The following is a 15,529-nucleotide window of genomic DNA, read 5'->3' as shown; positions in this document are numbered from 1 at the left end:
TGAAGAATGGAAGCATCCATTGATTAGTATTTTATATAGGCGAGTGATTTTTTGAATTTATATATATTTATTATTTTTAGATTAAGTTAAAATTCGTTGAATTTTGTGAAATCTTTTTTAAAGAAAACCGATTTAAAAAAAGAAAATACTGCATATTTTTCGATAAAATCTTTTATTATTTTAAAGTTTGGTCTTTGGTCCTTTTACTGAAAAAAAAGATTAGGGGTTAAATTACATTATTCATATTGTTATAAACTTCAAAAGATAGGGAGTCTATTTAATCACTCTGTTTTTAATGGCGAATTCTGACACTCCTAGTACACCGGTACACTACCTGTATGAATGTCATTTGATTGGCTATTGTAAAATGTCATAATTATTGTAAAAGAATTTTTGGCGCTTCTACAGAATTGGGATGAGAGTTTGTAGTCGATAAATGGAGTTTTCAGATAAAATAAACAATGGTTTCTGATTTTTTTTTTTTTTGTCAATGCTAATAAGTTACAATGGTAGCTTCCAAATTATGCAGTCGAAATTACCTGAATATTACTGGATTATTAAAAAATAAAAAAAAACTTTAATCGTGTTAGCAGATGAAAAATTGCTGGCATCTTTTTTAAATAGAAACGGAAAATTACCTCCCTTTTGAACTCTGTATTACGATCGTTTTCATCAAATTCTATTTTTTTTTTTATTTTCTTTAATAATTTTCTTACCTTATCGATTTTCATCCTAAAAATACGAGCAATACGTAGTTACCATTGTTTTCATGTGAAATTCAGTATTACAATTTCCGAAATTTCCCTCCAATAGTGTAGAAGCGCTGAATTTTTTTGAAATAAATTATTGTTAAAGAATTTAATTATTGTTTAATTATTAATTACTTAATAATTATTATTAAAATATTAAGAACTACGAAAGAAATGTTAAATCTACATTTGCTGGAATTTGTGTGGCGGAGAAGGTAATTGAGTCGGGTATTATGTATCCAAAAACAATCTCATTTGTAATTATGTTTGTTTGTTTTTGCATTTAATAAAAATCATTTGATAAAGAATATTGTTTTCTAATATTGTCTCAGTTTAATTTATAAATTCTTTTACAATAATTATGTCATTTTCAAAAGTCAATCAAATGACATTCTTACAGACGGTGTAACCCCAAATATGCCCCAATATTTTCCTCCGGAACCTGACCAAAGCAGAATCGTTTTCAAGCTCCATCCTTCGGATGTCAAATATTGAAAAATTGGCCAAAAATATTAATTCCTTCACTCTCAACTGGGCCGTTTTCTATAAGGAGGGGTCGGTTTTTGCATTACTATTTTTGCAAGTCCCCATCGCCTTTCAATTCATTACACTTAATTTTGACGTTTACGACTTCTGGTTGCGTGATGGGACATTGGCCAAGACGTTATGTTTTTTTTTTTCCTCCTTTGCGTTATGGTTTCAAGCCTGTCTGCCTATTACAACTTTTTTTTTTTTTTTTACACCTCTCTCCACTCACGCAGCCTACTGTTGTTTTGATTTTTTTTTACTTGACCCACCTGGGCAACATTGGGTATCCCCGCTAGTCATATATATATATATATATATATATATATATATATATAAGGTAAAATGGTCGCGCCCATTTTTGTATGTTCAAAAAAAGCTTCTTTTTTTTTTGCCGGAGTTCTCGACAAGGCTACTATTTTGGAGAACTTTCCTTATACTTCCTAGATGATAACATCTATGATTTGCAAACGGACGTCATCTCTCTCTTTATTTTGATCGGGTTTTAAAAAAATTGCCACCTTCCCGTCCTTTCGGGTGTTTGTTTGTCTTTTTCGTATAAATAAAGCGATAGTAATCAAAGCAAATGGAGCCGCCTGGCTTTCCTATCAGGCACGTCTTGAAGGCAATCAGCTTTGATCAATGTGGAGGAAATCCTTCATATCAGACAACTGCTATTCATTAAGACATTGCAAGAGTTCCCCCCTTATTGGGGGGGAACTGGTTTTCCCCAACATTGTGGGGAAATAAATATGGCAGGAAGCTTGCCTAGCCTACAGCCAGACGTTCATTTCTGCGCCTGCATAAACTCACTCGCTTAACTATCCATTTCTCCAAGTCAACTTTTTGATTGACATCGCTAAATTTGAACACTTTCCACTTCCTGTCACGTCGTAGCGTAGTGGTAAGATGTCAGGTTTTCTTTCACTTTCTTTTCCTTCTTTGTATCACAGGATCGAGCCTGCCTGCCTAATATCACTTTTTTCTTTTCCACACATCTCCAAATACCCGGGCAACGCCAGGCACCTCCGCTAGTCTATAATATAAAAGCGAAAATGTGTGTGCATGCATTTTTTCTGTATGTCCGCCAAAGGCTTTTGGAGGCGAGGGGGGAGGGCGCTCAGGGGGAAAGGTCACTGTTTCTTAGAACTTTTTATATACTCCTAGATTATAATATGTCCGATTTACAAAAGGAGGTTGTGTCTATCTTTTATTTCAGCAACTTTTATGTTACAAAATTCACACTGATTTCATTTCTCTACTACTATGGCGTGATGTTTGACCTAGAAAACCACACGTTGACGTTCGTTTGACCAGCTACTTTTTTAAACGTTTAATTTCAACCATTCTCACTTATCTGCCCGCTTAGTGTCATGGTAATATGTCACACTTTTTTTTCCACCTTAGCCTGAAGGCTTCGGGTTTGAACCTACCTCCCGACCAAAACTTTTCTTTTTTTTTTTATATATATATATACCTACAAACCCTCAGGCAACTCCTCTAGTCTAATATATAAAAAGCAAAATGTGTGTGTGTGTGTGCGTTTGTATGTCTCCCAAAAACTTTCGACAGAGGCAACAGATCCTGACAAAAGCAGTATCGTTTTAAAGCTCTGTCCTTCAGACGACAAATATCAACTAATTGACCAAAAACATTCATTCCTTCACCCTCAACTGAACAGTTTTGTACAAGGAGGGGCTCACTTTTTTTCACCAACATTTTAGCAAGTCATCATCTTTCTGATTAACTATGCTTAATTTCAACGTTCCAAACTTTCAGTTAGGCAATGGAGACATCGGGTAAGACGTCACATTTTTTTTTAACCTTTTTTTTTCCTTTGCATTACCGGTTCGAGCCTGCCTGCCTTCCTACTACCACTTTTCTTTTCTTAACACCTCTGCCTACTGTTGGTTTCCCCACGCTAACACCACTTTTTTACCCCCCATCCACCCCCGGGGTTCCTTACTACACCACCTACACACACCTAGGCACCCCCATTACTGTTGTTTTGACCGCCCCCTTACTACACCACCTAAACACCCGGGCATCCCTGCTAGTCATATATATTTTCAAAATTTACCACCTAGCTCTACTCACGTATTGAGCACTATTGAAGTAAATACTGAAAATAGATATATAAAATGGCATTGTCCTTTAGTACAGACATTAAATGAAACCTTTTAATGTTTTTTTTCTCGTCTTAAAACTAAGGTTAATTAACTTGTGTTTTAACTTGTGTGTTAACCTGTGTTTTAAAAATGGGTTAATAATTTTCTTGAAATCAACTTTTTATCCATTTTTTTTTTTACAAAAATTTTGTATGGAAAAAAGTTTCCGATAAAGTTAATTTAACGATTTAATTAAGATTTAAAAAAAAAAAAAAAAATAGTTTTAGGAATAAAAAATTGATATTTCCTAAAATAAAGAAGAATTTAATTAAAAGAATAATTTAAATATTACTTTTTTCGGGCTACAAATTAAGATATTGAAAATGAATATTAAAAAGAAAATTCTGTCAGTTAACAGGTTCCATATCAAACCGGAAGTTAATTGTTTTAGATGTCGTCTGCTTAAAATATGAAATTTTTCTGGATATTTCACTTGTAACAAAAACTATAAAACGATATAATATATATTTGTACTAAGTTTGTTTTTTTCCTATATTTTTAATGTTTTAGAAGATCTGTTTTCTATGTCTGCGACACCATTGTTAATTTCTCATTTATGTTTTGGTTATTTTGTGACGTTCAAATCAAATTACGTCCGTTTTATTCAGTATAAAATGAAGGATGTTTATTATGCGATTTAAAACTCGATCCTTTCTCTTCAATATAGAGTAAAAATTATGACGAATTATCTTCATTTTACTAGTTTTTATATGTATTTTTTTTTTTTTTGTTATGTATGTCGACAATTAGGTGATACCTATCTTTTAATATCACGGTAATGTTAATCACTGATTAACATCACCGTGATATTTATCGAGTAGATTTTTATCAATATTTTTATTTATTTTCGAGTTTTGGGTGATTTTCGACATTCTAAAAGGCGAGAACCTCATGTCGCCATCTTTGTTTTCGTTTTAACTTCAGCGTTCATCACTACTTGTGTTTGAAACTTAAAACACTTTAAAAATTAAAATACAAAACAGTAAAACACTTATTCAGATGGGTAAAAAAGTAACTTATCTTGTCTTTGGTAACATTTGTTGTATATTAGTTTTTTCACAACTTTTTAGGTTTGCCTATTGTAAAACATACCCAATAATAATAAATAATTATAATGATACTAAATTTAAAAGAGCCCTCCTCACCACGCACAAAAAGTTGGTGCTTTAATGTTGTCTCTATTTACCCAATGAAGAACAAGTTAGATACAAGGTCGGTTATAGCCCCCCCCCCCTCTCCGAAAATGGGAGGGGGTGGGTATTTTGGATTGGGAACAGAAAATCTCTGTGCAGTCGTCTCATTAGTACCTATTTACTATGCCTCCCCACGGGACAGAGTTAGACACCAGGGTCGTTTTTTAACGTGGAGAAAAGGTACAAAAATAAAAAAATGTCTCAGTCGTGAAGGATTTCTCCTCCACTGAAAGAGAACATGCAGCATCTGAAGAACAGATACTACACTTTGATCTGGACCAAAAGGCCAAATCGACATGAACGAGGGTGTCTCGTTCGAAGAAAAGGGAATGACATTGACCGGAAGATCGATTTTTTTTAAATCTGGTTTTAAGCAAAAACAATTAGTACTTCAATTATCATGTCGAATATAGTAATATATCCAAAAATTACGAAAATTCACCGAGTAAAAAAAAAATTTACAGTTAGAAGTCATTTTTACGGAAAATTGGGGGAAATTGCATTTTCCCTAGATGTGAGCACTGAACACCTCGAAGATTGCGAATACAGATGAATACTTATCTCCCTTTTCGCTACTTCAATGGCTTCGGACAATAGCGATAGACTTTATTTTACTAAAAACACAATAGTAGTTCCACTCAATGAATTTTCGTAATTTTTTTAATTACTATTTTCGACATGACAGGTAAGTACCGTTTTTGCTTAAACTCACATATTTAAACAAAATCGATCTGTCTACTCCATCTTAAACACTGAATGACCTCCCTAGACCAAATCCATTTTGATTCTTCTTGTTCGAACGACTGTCCTCAGGAGTTAATCAAAATCCATCCCATAAATCATTTTCAACTCCCATAATATTCTTCATTCCATCTAACTAATCCTTAAACAGCTTTTGGCCTTGAAAAGTGGTGACTCATCGGTACAGGGGGGGAGGGGCGACTTATTTCGGTACTCATGCACTAGAGTGAGTGATCCGTGCTGAAATAACGTTATTATTTAAAAAGCCATTCTTAACATGGGGAGGGTGTTTTGTACCTATTCTGTACTTTAACCTTACAATTGAATAAAAAAATACATAAAACTTTAATTAAACTTGGAAATACGATTTTATAGCGCGGACCACTCTCTGCATTAGCACCCGTATTTCTAGATACATACCTGAAATCAGAAGTAAAAAATATTTTTTGTAAAATGAATTAAAAAAAAAAAAAAAAAAATCAAATTTATTCACTAAAAGTTATTTTAATTTCCATCCGACGTGTTTTCAGGGAGCAAAGTGTAGTATCTTCTGATACCACGCTTTATCTTTCCTATCTCCGGTCGGGCGGTCAGTGAAGGAGAAATCCTTCCAGACCGAGGCAATTTTAATTTTTGTCCCAATCGATTTTTTGGATGCTAGATTTTCCCCACATTAAAAATCGAACATTTAAAGCATTTAAGTTTAAATAAATTTAAAATGATTTTAACATGGGGCATCGGAAAAATTAAAAACCGCCTTTAAATGATTTAGTAAATTTTTACGACGAGCCCCCCCCCCCACTCCCCCAGCGTATTATAAACACCACAACCTCCCATGAACGGCTTTCGGAATAAACACCCACCCAATCTCGAAAGCCGTTCTTAACATGGGGAGGTTGTGGTGTGGTGGGCTGGTGGGGTGGGGTGGGGTGTTTATTCCGAAAGCCGTTCTTAACATGGGTGGCTGAGGGTGTTTATACTACGCTGGGACAGGTCGTAAGAAAAATACCGATTATTTTATAAAATTAAAACTACTTGATAAATTTACGAGATCAATTTAAGTGTAATATTTTCTTTCCGTCACGAGGTGCATACAGTTTGTTTTTTTGTTCGTTCGTTTTTTTTGTTTTTTTTTTTAATATTATAGGAAGGGTTCTGGCCAAGTACTTAATATTAATTTATCGCCTAATATCGCATTTTCGAAAAATGTAATCCGCCGCTAATCTTGACTTTTACCTGATAATAAATAAATATGCTATATATATATATATATATATATATATATATAGTGCTTATTCGGTGCCAAACTTGATAAACACCAAAAAAGCAATAAAAATTAGAAAACATTTGGGTGCTAATGCACTTACTGATCCGCGCTATTTTTTAAATCGTATTTCCAAGTTTAATTAAAAAAATTATGTTTTTTTTTTTTTTTATTCAATTGTAAGGTTAAAGTATAGAATAGATACAAAACATCCTCCCCTCCCATGTTAAGAATGGCTTTTCAAATAATAACGTTATTATTTCAACACGGATCAATAAGTGCACTATTACCAACATTTGAAAGTGAAAACGAAACTAATTACGTATTTTCTTTTCTTGGTAAAAAGAAAACACCATTTGGCTGTATAAACAACAAAACTTAGTTTTGACAAATAAAGTGGACAAAAAAAAAAAAAAAAAAAAAAGAAAATACCAAATACTTTGGCAAAGTCAATATAAGTTATTCTTCTATGTGCATGGATAAGTACATTGTGTGTTTTAACTTATTTTAAAGCGTTTACTTGGAAAAGCAAGTAGCGAGACTGTCATCTGTGGAGTTTCGATAATCGCTCAACAAATGAAAATTGAACAACATACCGGTAGAAACCCATTAAATAAATGTCAGTGATGTTTATTTAAATAAAAGATTTAACTTATTCTGGAACAAACAACTAAGACAGACTTTTATTTAAACATTTCCAGAAAAATTACTATTCCACAAGCACAAACAATAACTGTTTGTGCTTATGGAATAGCAATTTTGTCAATGACAAACATTGATTAAATTTCAAATTCACCCAAAGTTAGTAATATTTTTTGTATTTATGCAGTATGCATTTATGTTACCGTGCTAAAATAATAACATTTAGAAAGCCATTCTTAACATAGGAGGAGGGAAGGAGTTTAACTATACAGCACTTTCACCTAACAATTTGATAAAAAACAAAAATGATATTGTAAAACTTGACTTTAATTTGAAAATACGCTGTTTTTTAAATAGCACGGTAACATAAGTGCACAAGCACAACTTTATTTCATTAAATTATTGAAACGAAAAATGTTTCTACACAATAAAAACTAAACCGATTTTTGTCGAACCTAAAAGTTGAGGTTAGTTTTTATGAAGGGTTTGTTTTTATTAATTTAAAGTACAAAAAAAAAAAATAGTTGGTGCTAATACAGGACACTAATTGATCCGCGCTATTTTTTAAAAAATAGTTTTTCAAGTTTAATTAAAGTTTTGATATCTGCTTTTATTAAATTGTAAAGTACAGAAACAGAATAGGTACAAAACACCTTCCCCTACGTTAAGAATGGCTTTCTAAATATTTCAGCATGAATCAAAAAGTGCAGGAGAAGTACCAAATAGTTTAACAACTAAAAATAAATCGTTTTTTTTTTTTTTTCAAATACAACAAAACAAAACAAAGAGCAAACATTTTTATCAGTTCATTGTATTTTCGGTTCTAATCCAGACTCGGGCAGACTACAATCCAATTAACAAATTTATATATATATATATATATATATATATATATATATATATATATATATATATATACACAGAAAAAAAATCTTGGTAATTTTTTACGACTTGCCCCAGCGTATTGTAAACACCCCAACTTCCCCATGTTAAGAACGACTTTCGGAATAAACACCCAACCTCGAAAGCCGTTCATAACATGGGGAGATTGAGGGGAGGGGGGTTATTCCGAAAGCCGTTCTTAATATGGATGGTTGGGGGTGTTTATACTACGTTGGGGCAAATCGTAAAATATACCAAAATCTTTACGATGTACGTGCTCGTTACGAAACGATTATGTCATATTCCAAAAAATCACGTAAATTGAAAATAATTTTTTAAAGATTTTTAGCGATTTTACATGACAACACAAATTTGATATCATTGTTTATTTTTATTATTTATTTTATTATTTTATGGGTTTTAACGTGCATTATTATTGTAAGCCTTCGTATCTCGGTTTACGAAATTTGTTTTCGTTTTCCATTCCTGGAATTTGAGTTTAATTTTGTGTTGTCGCCTTTTCAGCAATTGTATTTTTACCTCTAATTTACCGCCGAAACGATGTGGGCAGTCATGGGGGTTGATCTATAGAAGTACTATATGAGAAAATAATTTAAAAATAAATAAATCTGAAAATAGTTCTAAAAATATGGCCATATAATGGGTCACTATTTTCATAAAGGGTTAAAATTGAAAACTAACCCCCCAGTTTATGGCCGTACGCTAATCACTTCAGAGAGAGAGAGAGAGAAAGCGATAAAGAAGAGAAACGGAGAGATGGAAAGAGACGTGTAGCGAAACGCGAAGGAGTTTTCTTAAAATGTCAAAATAAAACTTACTGTAAAGATTATCGATGAGATTGACATTGCTCGTGCCACTGGATCTCCAAGCCATGGTTCCGAAAATTTTCGGAAAAATCGTAAAAACGAAAGCGACCTTCAGTCCGTTCGCAAATATGCGTTTGTTGAAATTGCGACGAAAGAAGAGAGTGCGACCAACGAAAGGTGTCATGGGCGTTGGAGGAGTTGGAATTAAAACCTGGCGGGAGTTTGGCGAAACGCCTGCACAGACTGAAACGAAACGAAATTTCAGTTTTCGAAAGTATTAAACAATATTGTTTTGTTTTGTTTTGTTTTGTTTTGTTTTTGTTTTTTTCAGTTTTTATATATTAATAGTCTTTAATATATTTTGTTTTAATTAATTAATTAATAGAAATCTCCTGCTGAGTTAAAATAAAAAGTACCCCCGTCCCTATTGACTTACCTCCCCACGAGGGCAAAATTAGGTATAAGGTCGTTTTTTGTTGTTGTTTATTTTATTTGCTCTTTATATATATATATATATATATATATATATATATATATATATATATATATATATATATATATATATATATATATATATATATATATATATATATATATATATATATATATATATATATATATATATATATATATATATATATATATATATAAAGAGCAAATAGTTAATAAAACATGTTAAAAAAACACTTTGAAAAAAAGTTAAAAACATATTTAATCTGAAAAGGAAACAGTTAATAAGTGGATAGTCCTTAATCCGCGGAGTTTCGAATATATATATATATATATATATATATATATATATATATATATATATATATATATATATATATATATATATATATATATATATAAGTAAAATAAATAAATTAAAAAAATAAAATTAAATAAATAAATAAAATAAAATAAATAAATAAAAAAGAGAGATAGCCAGTTCTCCAAAAATGGGCCCTCTGGATAGAGCAAAATAAAATAAAATTTGCTAAAAATGATTTCTTTTCCTCTGACTAAAAAAAGAACAGGCACTACTACACCTTGATTTATATATTTTATTCTGACAACAAAATGTTTAGAAAAACAAAATGTCGACAAAACAAAATTAGGCACAAGGCTAATCAGAGAATAGGGAGGGGATTATGGTCATCTCTGTCACTATCTTTGTTGACTAAGCTAATCCTAGCTAGAGCTTTCAGTCCCCATAATACCACATTCACACCAGGTGTCGGCCTATTTAATATTTTCAAAGCAAGCTGTTTTTATCTATATGTTAATAGAATAGCGTGTGTGACTGTCGTTTAATTGTTATGGACTTCCATTTCTTGTAATAAATAATTTTACCAAGAATTCTTCATAAGTTTTGATTTTGGTTTTGATTATAGCTGATGGCACTTCAGTAATCTATTTTTTTTATGAATAATTTTATCAAAAATTCTTCATAAGTTTTGATTCCAGTTTCGATTATAGCTGAAAGAACTCAAGTTCTATATATATATATATATATATATATATATATATATATATATATAAGAACTCAAGTTTGTATATATATATATATATATATATATATATATATATATATATATATGAACAAGTGATTAATAAAACATGTTAAAAGACATCTTGAAAAAGAGTTAAAAACATATTTAATTTTAAAAAGGAAGCACAAGATAAGTGGATAGTCCTTAATCCGCGGAGTTTCGAAGAAATACTCTCCTTCTCATCAGAGGGCAGGAATTAGCAAAATGCGGGATCGGATTTTGCATAGTTTTGGTTTCGGTTTTGATTCAAATTGATGCACCCAAGTCATATGGATATATATTTTTTTTATTTTTGAAATCGCAACTTTATAATATATAAAAATCGATAGAACATTAACTCTATAATAATACATACAAAATCTGCAAGAATTAAAATATCATTTTTAAATGTACTTTACAACTGGGCTACGCCGGGATTCCCTGCTAGCTTAGATAAATACTTTTGCAGTTTTAACAAAAGAGCTACAATAATATCAGAGCGTCTCCATTTACATTGAATATCCACAGAATGCCAACATCAATATATTACATATGAAAGAGTCAACTGTGGAATTTCCACAAATCCCACTAGTATATATAATTGATATATATATATATATATATATATATATATATATATATTGTGGAAATATCATATTTAAGCGGGCGTCCTCGCTAGCTTAGATAAATACTTTGGCCGTTTTAAAAAAGCTACAATAATATCAGAGCATCTCCATTTACACTGACCATCTACAGAATGCAAACATCAATATATTATATATGAATGAGTTCTCTGTGGAATTTCCACAAATCCCACTAGTATATATAATTAATATATATATATATATATATATATATATATATATATATATATATATATATTGTGGAAATATTTTTTATTCACTTATATTTCCTTTTCATATATACCAATCCTTATTTAAGAAGCGCAATGCAATTACAGAGCATATAATGAATAAATGACAAAAATCCATATTCCAAATTTCATGATGTTGACCATCTTACAATTTTTCCTTTAATTCAGTTGACTTTTACAATTCTTGACAGTATCTGCTTCATAGCACAAAATCATTCATTAAATTATTATATAAGTCAATGAATCTGTTTGCCCTTAACTCATCAGAAGAAATAGCAAATATCAATCGAATTTTCTAAGTTCAAAATGGCATAATGTAAGCAAATAATAAGGTAATTGCAGCTTTTCTTCCAATTTTCGCATTTTTTAATCATGCCCAAACGCATTTTATTTCCTTTTTTTTTTCTTTTTTTTTTTTTTACACAGTGATCACCACTTATCAAGGCCCGGAAGCCACTCAGGGATAAGGGTTATTGCAAGTACATTACGTTAGTGAGGAGATTTGCTGAAATGTTTACTTAAGGGGGCGGTTCATTAGGAATTTGTTAACATTGGACTTGAAGACAACCAAGTTGTAGTCCGGAGGGAAGCAGGCAGACGGAACAGAGTTCCATAGGCGTGCAGTTCTAAGAAAGAAGCTTTGTTCATGGAATCCGCGTTTTGATTTAGGCACAGATATAGAGTGGGGGAAATTTTTCACAGTGGATTCAGCTAGACGGGTGTTTTTCGTGAAAGATTGGCGAGGGGGGATTGATAGTTGATATTTTTTCTGATGAGTTAAGGATAAAATAGATTCATTGATTGATATACTAATTAAGTGAATAACTTTGTGATATGAAACAGAAGATACTGTCAAGAAGTGTAAATGTCAACTGAATTAAAGGAATAAATTGTAAGTTGGTCAACATCATGAAATTTGAAATATAGACTTTTGTAATTTATATATATATATATATATATATATATATATATAATCTATGTAAAATATTGAATTTTATAAAAACCGTTTTATTAAAAAAAGTGTTAGTCGTAGCACTTGCTATATATCCAGATATATTTGTAGTGATTGATTGGTGTCAAACGTGCCTGCTATTTCTGAATTTTTGAGATGAGGATTGATTGTTTGGATTATTTGAATTCTTCAAACTAATGTTCTCATCTTGGGTGTTATTCCCACACTGATTTAGTCCATGTAACCTCTGACCTTCAAGTATATCTTGACGAACTTAAGAAGCTTTCCGTCAAACTCAGGGAATCTGAACCGATTTTGAACAGAACACTGTATTGAATTCATGGGGGTACCAGGCTCTTGTTCCATCAGCCATGGCCGGATAGAAGTCCTAAGTAATTTGTAACGTATTTTGTAGTGTCGTTACCAAAATAAACCTCAAGTACCAATTGTAAAAGATAAAAAAATAGAACATACAAAAATATGGGGTTTCTCATTGAGAGATTAATTCTAGAATTAATTCTATCACCTGGAATGACAAAGTTACATTTATCATCCAAACAGTAGTAACAAATTACAACGGGAAAATATTCGTGGTCCCTTTTAAAAATAATGATACAGAAAAAACAATCTTACTTGATACTTAAAATCCTGAAAGGAAAGAAACATGCAAAAAGGATCTTTAAAAATGTTCTTTTCTTTTTTAGTTTTTTTCTTTGAGAGATGCTTTCTTAATCTTCTAGAACCTTCTGGTTCTAATTTTTGTTTCGTTTTTTTTTTTTTTTATTTTAGAATAATAGTATCCTTTATGAGAAGGGAATTTCGGTTGAATTGTTTTCCAAGACTGTCTCTTTCCTTAAGTTACTTTCCTGGAGAACACGTGTGCTGATAATCTGCTCATTTTCTTGTCTGAGAGGCCGGCAAATTTAATTACAGTTACTTACAGAAAAATATCTAAAAAAAAACAAAAAACAACCAGTTTCTTTCATTAGTCCTTTGAGACTAATATTTTCCCAGTTGATAAAACCTTGTTGCCTTGTAATTAACTGAGAATGAAATGAAAATGTCTTTCCTAAAGGAGAAAAATCCAGAACATAATATTTAACATCAAAACCAATTTTTATGGAGCACGAAGCCCTGCATCTTTTCCAAAGACTGGCAAACTTGAACTAACGTAAACTGGGCAAAGAGCCTTTCCTCTCGTATCCCCTTGCTCCTGACAGAGCAAACAAGGTAACTGCTGCAAAGTAATGATGATGATGATGATGATGATGATGATGCCAGTCACACTAGGTCAAGAAGTGTATGCATTCTACTTCAAAAAAGCAAAAAGGGGCTGAAACCACACCCTACATCCTGGCACTGCTTGATGCTTGCTAGGATCAAAAAATAAAATGCTTGAATTTGCAATTGTGTTTTGAGTGTCGTCTGCAAAGACTCATGACATCTATATATATAAAAGCGAAAATGTGTGTATGTATGTATGTTCGCTTTTTGTGTATGTCCGCAAAAGGATTTTTTCGGCAGTTTCTTGAAACTTTTTATATCACATCGAAATCATAGTATCTACAAGTTATGAACTGGGGTCACGTGTGTATTTAATTTGCCCGACTTTCGAAAGCTAAATATTCAACATTTTTCGATCGTCGCGTGTAGATTTGCCTTTTTTGTATAATAAAAGCGAAACTAATATGTAGGTTGTTACATCGTTCCCAGAGCGATTCACCGGGAACGGCCAAAAGCAATCAGTTTTGATCAATGCGGTTTTTCCTTTTATCAGACAATTGCTATTCAATATGGACAATCCTCTTTCAATGGGGAGCTGGTCTCCCCCCCCCCTCCCATCATTTTGGGGAAGCCGAAACTGCCCCGCACTAAATGAAAAAAACGATCCTGTAGTGAAACAAAGTAAACAAACACTAAAAACTGCCCTGTCATCGTAACGCTCCCGCAATGACCTCATCAAGTGGCGACCTGTCAATCAAACCTCCTTGACTTTACTCACTTTAATCACTCTTACATTAACATTGTCGCTGTAGCGCAGGTGTTCAGGCTCAGTCACCATACACACACACCTACAAATACCCGGGCAACGCCGGGTACCCCCCGCTAGTCTATAATATAAATCTCACCTGTTTTTTTAAATGTATGTATGTATGTTTGTATGTCTGCCTAAAACTTTTGACAGAGGCGACGGATTTTCACGAGATCAGTATCGTTTTGAAGCTCGACCCTTTGGACGACAAATATCGAAAATTTGGCCAAGAACATTAATTCCTTCACCCTCAACTGGGCACTTTTCTACAGGGACGGGTCGCTTTTTTCACCGATATTTTTGAAAGTCATACCCTCTTTTTGATTATCTAGCCTTAATTTAAACCTACATCACTTCCGGTTTGGTGATGGACGCAACAGCAAAGACGTTCCTTTTTTTTTTTGCTCAAGACACACCTCCAAAACACCCGGAAAATGCCGGGCATTCAGGGTAGTAGTGGATCCAGTACTAAATTTAGTTGTAAAGTTATACCCTCCTGGAAGTTGAAGGTTCAATCTTCAATGCAGGTAAGATACATTCAAGGTATTTTAATTCATAAAAGGCACAGTGTTTGTCTGTCTGTCATTCTGTCTCCATATTTTCAAACTCTATCTCTTCCGAAGCTAAAAGTCGCAGCGCGGTGCTAGGGGCCTCAAATGATTGGATTTTTTATGGACCGTTCTTTTATGGGCAATTAGCCGGTTAAAATAGATTTAATAGGTTAAGAAAGGGTTAAAATTGAAAAAAGAATTGTCATAAATTTTGTACATTTATCTTAGTTTATTTTTAATTTTTAATCAGTTCATATGTGTGTCATGTTGATACAGTGGTAACGTCACAAGCTTTGAATGCTACAGTTTCGGTTTCAATTCTAGCTGATCGAACCCAAATACTTTTGTTTTTACTTTTGAAATCATGACTTTATAATAATATATATGAAATCTGGACAAATTAAAATGCCATATTTTAGTTTTACGACAGGACAAAGCAGGACGTTCGTCCCCCCCAACCACCACTAGTCTCACGTTGTAGAGATGGGAATGTTTCTTAGTAATAAAAATTCATCTCTATTGTTGCATGTGTATATATTATTTCACATGAACGAAAGTGCATATATGCATATGCATTGCTGCAAGTAAGAAGTGCATGTGTATGCACTTTTTTTG

General features: G+C 32.3%; 1 protein-coding gene across 19 annotated transcripts in view; it reads right to left on the bottom strand.

Moving 5' to 3' along the window:
• LOC145255641 (protein-L-isoaspartate(D-aspartate) O-methyltransferase-like) overlaps positions 1-15,529 on the bottom strand; it is a 149,330-nt gene that overhangs the window by 95,269 nt on the left and 38,532 nt on the right. For 16 of the 19 annotated variants that reach the window (XR_013863870.1, XR_013863875.1, XR_013863876.1 and 13 more), the window contains one exon: positions 9,004-9,234. Coding sequence is in view for 6 of the 19 variants with exons in the window: in XM_080114178.1 (XP_079970304.1) it covers positions 9,004-9,175 (172 nt within the window). In the remaining 13 variants the exon portion in view is untranslated. Of the gene's footprint in view, positions 1-9,003; positions 9,235-15,529 lie in introns of those variants that run through there. The other 3 variants (XR_013863881.1, XR_013863880.1, XM_080114177.1) reach the window with 1 other exon arrangement.

This window comes from Euprymna scolopes, chromosome 31, assembly GCF_053919585.1.
Source record: "Euprymna scolopes isolate OS-2025 chromosome 31, ASM5391958v1, whole genome shotgun sequence".
NCBI classification, from domain to species: Eukaryota; Metazoa; Mollusca; class Cephalopoda; order Sepiida; family Sepiolidae; genus Euprymna; species Euprymna scolopes.
Note: the sequence above shows the minus strand (reverse complement) of the source record. Positions and strands in the feature narration are given on the sequence as shown.